General features: G+C 33.2%; 1 protein-coding gene, 1 long non-coding RNA gene and 1 pseudogene across 2 annotated transcripts in view; all 3 read right to left on the minus strand.

Moving 5' to 3' along the window:
* Positions 1 to 2,336, minus strand: part of LOC105111299 (TMV resistance protein N-like) — an 11,085-nt gene extending 8,749 nt beyond the window's left edge. Inside the window, exons 1-3 of the mRNA XM_011006607.1 lie at positions 2,149 to 2,336; positions 1,407 to 1,914; positions 1,303 to 1,333 (exon numbers count right to left, since the gene is read on the minus strand). Coding sequence (XP_011004909.1) covers positions 1,303 to 1,333; positions 1,407 to 1,914; positions 2,149 to 2,336 — 727 coding nt within the window. The remainder of the gene's footprint in view (positions 1 to 1,302; positions 1,334 to 1,406; positions 1,915 to 2,148) is intronic.
* A 204-nt stretch (positions 2,337 to 2,540) lies between these two features.
* On the minus strand, positions 2,541 to 3,234 carry LOC105111279 (uncharacterized). The gene is made up of 2 exons (XR_839591.1): positions 2,976 to 3,234; positions 2,541 to 2,636 (listed from the first exon to the last, which is right to left on the minus strand). It is a non-coding gene; the product is annotated as an uncharacterized LOC105111279 (long non-coding RNA).
* A 1,934-nt stretch (positions 3,235 to 5,168) lies between these two features.
* The window catches only part of LOC105111300 (mannan endo-1,4-beta-mannosidase 5-like), a 19,698-nt pseudogene continuing 17,881 nt past the window's right edge, over positions 5,169 to 6,985 (minus strand).

Genomic DNA, 6,985 nt, shown 5'->3' on the forward strand with positions numbered 1-6,985 from the left:
TTAAATTTTAAATTTATTTTTTTAAAATTAATAATTTAAGTTATATAAATTTTAGAGTCACTAGAATATTATAGATTTCAAGATCTTAAGAAATTAGTTGAGATATACATAAATTAATCAAACATCTATAATTAAAAAAAAAAAGCTAATAGTATAACATCTCACAGTATGAAAGCAATGAAAGGCCGAAGATTTTTATCTTCTTTTTTGGCTTCCGCTGTCTACTTGTGGGATGGAACCCTTTATGTAAACAGATTTGCAGAATCTGATTATATCCATGTTAATTTTCTTGGTGAGGCCAAATTAGCAAAGTCAACTCTGCTTTGCATCGGCTAAAAGTGAACACGTTAAAAGGGGTTAAAAAAAAAAAGAAGTTTGGCTGGATGTGAAGAGAAGATTCTTTGAGGGCTTTGTTAATCTTGATTACTAAATAACTATGTCTTATTAATCTGCCATTGTGATAGGCTGTTTTTTATCCAATTATAAAGAAAAACTTGTTTAGTTAATAAAAATTGTTCCTAAATATAATTATATTTCAAATATTGATTTTCTAAAATAATTTATTTTTTATTCAGAGATACTTGTTTGTCATTTATTTTATATGTAAAAATCTATTTTATATTAGTTTTAATCAAATATATATTTTTTAAATCTATATTTTTAAAACTGCATCTAAAAGTATTTTTTTTTAAATTTATTTATTCTTTAAATTGTAATCGTAAAAACCTACGCGTTAAATAACTCTCCCTTTCTTTGTTTTTTTAATTAAATCTCGAGGACTATTTCGAAATTGGATCAAAATTTAATCAAGGTTTGTTGTTCTATTTAATATAATTAAAAAGAAAAGGAGAAAAATATAATTGACTTTCTTGTACTATCTTACTGAAAACTATTGTTGGCTTTCTTGCATATAACGCAATAATGCTTTGTAGTTTGATATAAAGGTCCAAAACAAAGCTGCTTTTTAGGTTGATCCAATGGAGTTCTGTAAGTAAATTACAGGAGTAAGTTGGATGGGAATTATTTGAAATCAAATTAAAAACTGAAATGCAAATGCTATTTTGTTTTATGAGAAAACAAAAGCCTACAACCCATTTGAACTTGCATTGTCTTTTGGACTAAACAGGAAAAAAAAAATCCTCGTGATAAACAAAACCCAGTAAGCTAGAAGCAACAGACTGATGGTTTTGCGAGGGAGAAAAATGAAATTTGATGAAGTTCTCCCATTCTCCTTTACCCTAAAATAAATTACCTTTAGAGTGATGATTGTCTTAACTCCATTATTGCCCTAAAATAACTTACCTTTAGAGTGATGATTTATGTAGACATTGCCCTGGAAATTAAAAAGTAAAAAAGGTTTAGTGATTAGAAGGTGTGGAGATTTCATCAACTACATTCGTAAGTACTTGCCCGTCTCTTGATGTTACAACAACAACCCTCCCTGCACCAATAAAAGGTACTTCAATTAAATGCTGGAATTGTCGTACATCATTCACATCATCCAAAACAAGGAGAACTTTCTTTTGGCAGAGTCTATCCCTGATGAAAGATGGTATATGTGGTGTGCCAACGCGAAGATTTTCTTCCTCCAGTAATTTTGAAAGAAGTTCATCTCGTAGATCATTTAATCTATCCTTGTCTGATTCCTGCCTTATGTTCGGAAGAAAGTGGCAGCCTTCATGTTGATGACTTGAGATGCTATTGTAGAAAGCTTCCGCAATAGTTGTCTTGCCTATACCACCCATGCCCCAAATTCCTATAATGCGGACATCTGATGACACAATAGATAGTGATTTGTTGATTTGCTCAATGCGTGAATCTACACCAACAAGACCTCTTAATTTGCTTGGGGATGCACGATTTAACCTTTTCCAGATAGTTTGCACAACTTCTCTTACTAGTTTGGCCTCCGGACTACAAAAAAATGAAAGAAGCATCTTTAACTCAAATTGTATCTTTACGTCGAATAAAAAATCTATAAGAAACACAGAACGGACTTGTGCCTTTTCAAGCAACAAGTACCATGAACTAAGAAGCACAAATGATTTACTGGGGAAAAAAAGGTTGAAGATGAGAATCTGTAGTTACCTAGTAACCTATGAATCCCATCCAGATATACTGGCTGGGTATGTCAAGTCAGCCCTCCACCTTGGCACCTTGTCCATCTTCCCCTTAAAAAGTTTTTCAAGCTCAGCAAATGCATCTCCAAAACTCCCAGTCTGTTCATCAACGTCAGATGGGTCCACATGATAGAAGATTGGTAAAACAATCTGCCCATAAGTCTCTTTGCATTCAAGTATTTTCTCCAGTTCATCCACACACCACGGGAGATGCATAGTTCTTGGAGAAAATTACCACAGAAATTCTTGATTCTTCAATCGTTTTCAGAAGGGCAGGGGTAATTTCTTCTCCTCTTTCAAGTCCATCATCAATGAAAGTCTTGATTTTCTTACGACACAATGCATCATAGAGACGGCTGGTAAAATTATTGCGCGTATCCTAGCCTTTAAAACTAAGGAACACATCATACTCCATTTATGAGCAACAGCAGATGAAGATGCCATATCAGGCAGTTACAAGATCGTGTCTTCCTCAATCACTAAGAATCGAAATCAATAAGTGCTCTCCTTTTTCTCCTAAAGACATACAAAGAGCACTCCACTTCAACAGCTGAACATTCGTTAAAAGAAATTGAAGTCTAATAGTACAAGAACCCACACAACTTATATTTATCAGAAAATTCCTCTAACTCTTAACGATGGATATATACTAGCTTAATTTGATATAATCAATCTTAACATGATCACTCGTCACTTGCTACCAATGCTAGCTTGCTATTACTTTCATTGCAAGAACAGTCACTAGCTGAGACAAAAGAGTTACAGGTGGAAGAATTAATACGTTCATTAAACAAACTTATCAAACTCGTATGTATAATCTTAAATAAAGAAGACGCATGAACCAGAAAGACTTACCAACAGATCAAGAACAGTTGACTTGTGTTTTCCATCAGCACCTAATACAAAGAAGAAGCTGAATATTGTTGATGATGAGAGACGATTTTTCTTGTCTATTGCCTTCTCCTACTCCTTCAAGTAAATTCTTACAGACAATCTAATCTCACCGTTATCTAAATGAAAGATTGTTTGATCAAGAAATATGTGAATGTGAGAAGACTTTGGGGTCAATACCAATTATTGATCAAGAAACAGGTGTGTGTGAGAAGACTTTGGAGTCAATACCATATACTTCGGCCAATGGACTTGCCAATAGCAACGGTACCCTGTCAAATGGATGGGCTTCCTAAAGCTACTTGTTTGGGTCTTCCAAATCAAAATCTGAACCTTTTTAAAGTCTAATAAGTAAAAAAATGCCTAGCATGATTACTTCCTGTTAATGAAATGAATCGTACTGTTTTTTTTAAGTTAACTGGTTATTATGATATATGCTCCATGTGTAATTCGTATTATTTTCATATTTAGATTAACGAAGTACTAATGAAAAAGACTATTTAAAAACATATACCAACATTGTAAAAATATATATTATATAATTGATGATAAAATAATGTTCATTTCAGCTGGTAATTCCACTAAATAACTTGCATCATCTAATTTTATAATTTAATTTAATTTTTATTTTCAAAGCAATTGATCCTTTAATATTGCTTTACTTTATGATTAGTCCTGGTTATTTGTTTTTCATGCATATGCATGAGATTCTAGATGTGTCGCGGAAATTTTTAATCTTTTTGTTAAAGCTTAGTTTGGGAAAGAAAAAATCAATTTTATTAATTTTAAATAATTATAACTTAAATAACCAAATTTGAACATTAAAGAAATATTTAGTCTTTTCTGTCAAAATTAGGGTTTGATTTGTAATGTTAGGGTGGTGTTCATGTCCTAATTTTTATTTTGATCCCTTAACTCTTTTTTTATTTATTTGATATCTTCACATGGGCTTTATTTGAGAATGACTTTGTAGTTTGTTTTAGATGCCATATATAATATAGGGATCTTACACTATTGGAAAAAAAATTATGAAACTTAGTTGATTCTTGGTTTTGATGAGTAAAATAAAATTCAGCTAATATAGAACTATTAAGTGTTTAAGGACTAAAATTAAAAATAAAACAAATATAAAAAGTTAGTAAACACGTAGGATAAATAGGTTGTGGTGTGTAGCACACGTACTAATGTTAGAGAGATATTAATTATGTCTATTTATGTTTTTTTGCATGAACACACTAAAGAAATTGCCCCTTTTTTTATTTTTATGACTTTGGGCATTTATCACAGGCTGATAAAAGAGAAAAGAGGAGTTCTGGTAACTGATTCTGGAATTCCAGAGGTAAAGTCATCATCTATTCTCAATGGGGTTTAGCTAGAAGCCTCGAGCAAAACAAGTGGTATTGTTGCACCAGCAGCAAAGAGTAGCGCTTCATGGGATGAGGATTGGGGACCTGTCTCAAAAGTATCTTTCACTGCACACCGGACTTCAGCAAGCAACTCATCACCCGCTCCATCTATTTCAGCTAATCAACAAGTTCAACTAGCATTTTTGCAATCAGAATCTTCCATGACATCTGCAGTATCCAGTACGCAGTCAGCCATATCATGGCCTCCGGTTGATATAGAATGGCCTCCAAAGACATCTTCAACTATTATTCCTCGGCTAGATGATGGGGGAGAGGAGGGGGGCTAATCTGATTTTATAGGTTCAGCTTTATGTGAAGCCATTACCAAAGCCTTGCTGGTTATTTATATAAAAAAAAAATAGTAAGGCCCTTTTTTTATATTGTGCAAGTTCAATATTTCCCTTCTATAGTTCTTTTCTGACATGTGCTCTATGAAAGCTACATTTGTAATCTATTTTGCTTTTAAATCTTGTAAATGACTAATTAAATTTTGCTTCGAGTAGGCAGCGCATAATTATTTTTGTTTTTGCTATGAATAAGGTAACTAAAATGCATAAAAATACGCAAGAATAAGGCAATCAAATTAAAAGCAACATTTCATTCATTCAAGCTCTGACATGAAAAAATGTGAACATGGATGATCCATATCTTGCAACACCTTCCATCTACTTCACTACCCCTACATATCTATCTGGTGCACCTATGATTGTTCTACTAATCCTTCTCTCACTAGCCTTAGTGAAATTATTGACTAATTCATCTTATTAGACTGTTGAGCAATGACACAGCTTGTTGATGGGTTTTAAGATAAAAAAAATCTAGTATCCATCATAATATGAGTCCATGCCTTCAGCCAAGATCTGCCAAACCAATCCACCACTAATTGTTCCTTCATTTCTTGCAAAGTCGTAGATGCTTGTATAGACTGTATCAAGAAAGAATCCCTCACACTTGTATTGTATCCTGGATCTTTATTTAATTTCCCAAACTCAGCAAACACCAATGGCTTCTTCAATGTGGTTTTCACTATAAGATTTCATAACTTTATCAATGGAAATATTATGTTAGAGTGTGATTACCAGTTCGTCAGTTATTTATTTTTCGACGTCTTCATCGATGGAATACATTCGTCGGCTTTCCTCTTATTGGTAATTTCATATTCCGTCGCTATATCAGTCGGAGAAACAAAAAAAAAATTTGTCAATGGTTTTACAAATGGAATTTGCAAGCCAACATTTCCAGCCCGAAATATACCGACGGATTTTACTCCGTTAGTGATATTGTGTTTAACTGACAGAACCAATTCGTCAGTAAATGTGTTGGTGAGAGTTTTGAATTACCGACCAAAATATTTGTCTTTAAATTCATCAGTAATTGTGGTAGCTACTATCAAATGCTGACGGAATGAATCCGTCGGTAAATCTATCAGTGAATGTGGCAATCAAATGCCGACGGATTCATGTCGTTGGTAAAAGCCTTTCTAGTACTTTTTCCTAAATATGTTTTTAAAAAATTATTTAGAATACATAATATAAAATTATACAAATTAATGGTAATTAACCAATTATGCAAATAAAATTCATATGAAACATCAAAAGCAAAAAATCAAAGTTAAATAATATTCATTACAAATAATGTATTTCAAAAAAAAAATTAAATGAAATTTTAAAGGTAAATAATGTTTATTACAAATTAATATAAAAGTGAAGCTAGAGGAGGAGGAGATCCTAGAGGAGGAGGCTAGTGGTTATACAGCCAAAAAGGATTAGGCGCACATGTTCCACTTTGTGTTGCAATGTTTATGATCATTTTGCCAAGCTGTTCATAAGCCACCTTTTATTGTTCATACTCCGCTCTTTATTGTGCTTGAGATGCTTTGAGTTGTTCAAACTCCGCTCTTTATTGTGTATAAGACTCTTTGAGTTGTGTGTACTCCGCTGATAGGTGGTCGTATTTTTCGGTGAGTTAAGTCGTGTGTTGCTACAAGGCCACGAACTCCTTAGATTGGGAGCTCCCAACTATTGAAACACTACTGTCCGACTACAAGTTGTCGATTTTAGTGTTGAAGAGCCCGTAAATCCTATTTTTATCAGGTCCACCTGACAATTCAACCTCCATCCATAAATCCAGATCAAATTTTGGATGGGTCAAAATATCATCCTCGTATTTCTCCCTCAACCAATTATTATAGGTCTCCTGAAAATAAAAAAAAAATTAATCATCATATTCAATTCCATAAACATAATAACTTACAAAATAAAATGGTTGAATAAACATACCACGAAATATTGAGCACGGTTATCAACGAACTGTTGCACTCCCTTTTGACGGTCTTGACTCTGCATGTGTATCTCCACAAACAGCTCAATCGGGCTCGACTCATGTCCAAGAGATGTAGCCTATAATGAAAAAAGATATATTATGACACGACTAAAAGGTTGATGTCTTCTCCCAAGTGCAGGAGTGTCGAAGTAATAAATAACCCGGCAAGACCGGGGTCGAACCACAGGGAGGTTAATTATACAAATTATAAACAACAATTATAAAACAACAATAACAACAACAGTA

The sequence above is a fragment of the Populus euphratica genome, unplaced genomic scaffold (assembly GCF_000495115.2).
Source record: "Populus euphratica unplaced genomic scaffold, PopEup_1.0 scaffold461.1, whole genome shotgun sequence".
Lineage (NCBI taxonomy): Eukaryota > Viridiplantae > Streptophyta > Magnoliopsida > Malpighiales > Salicaceae > Populus > Populus euphratica.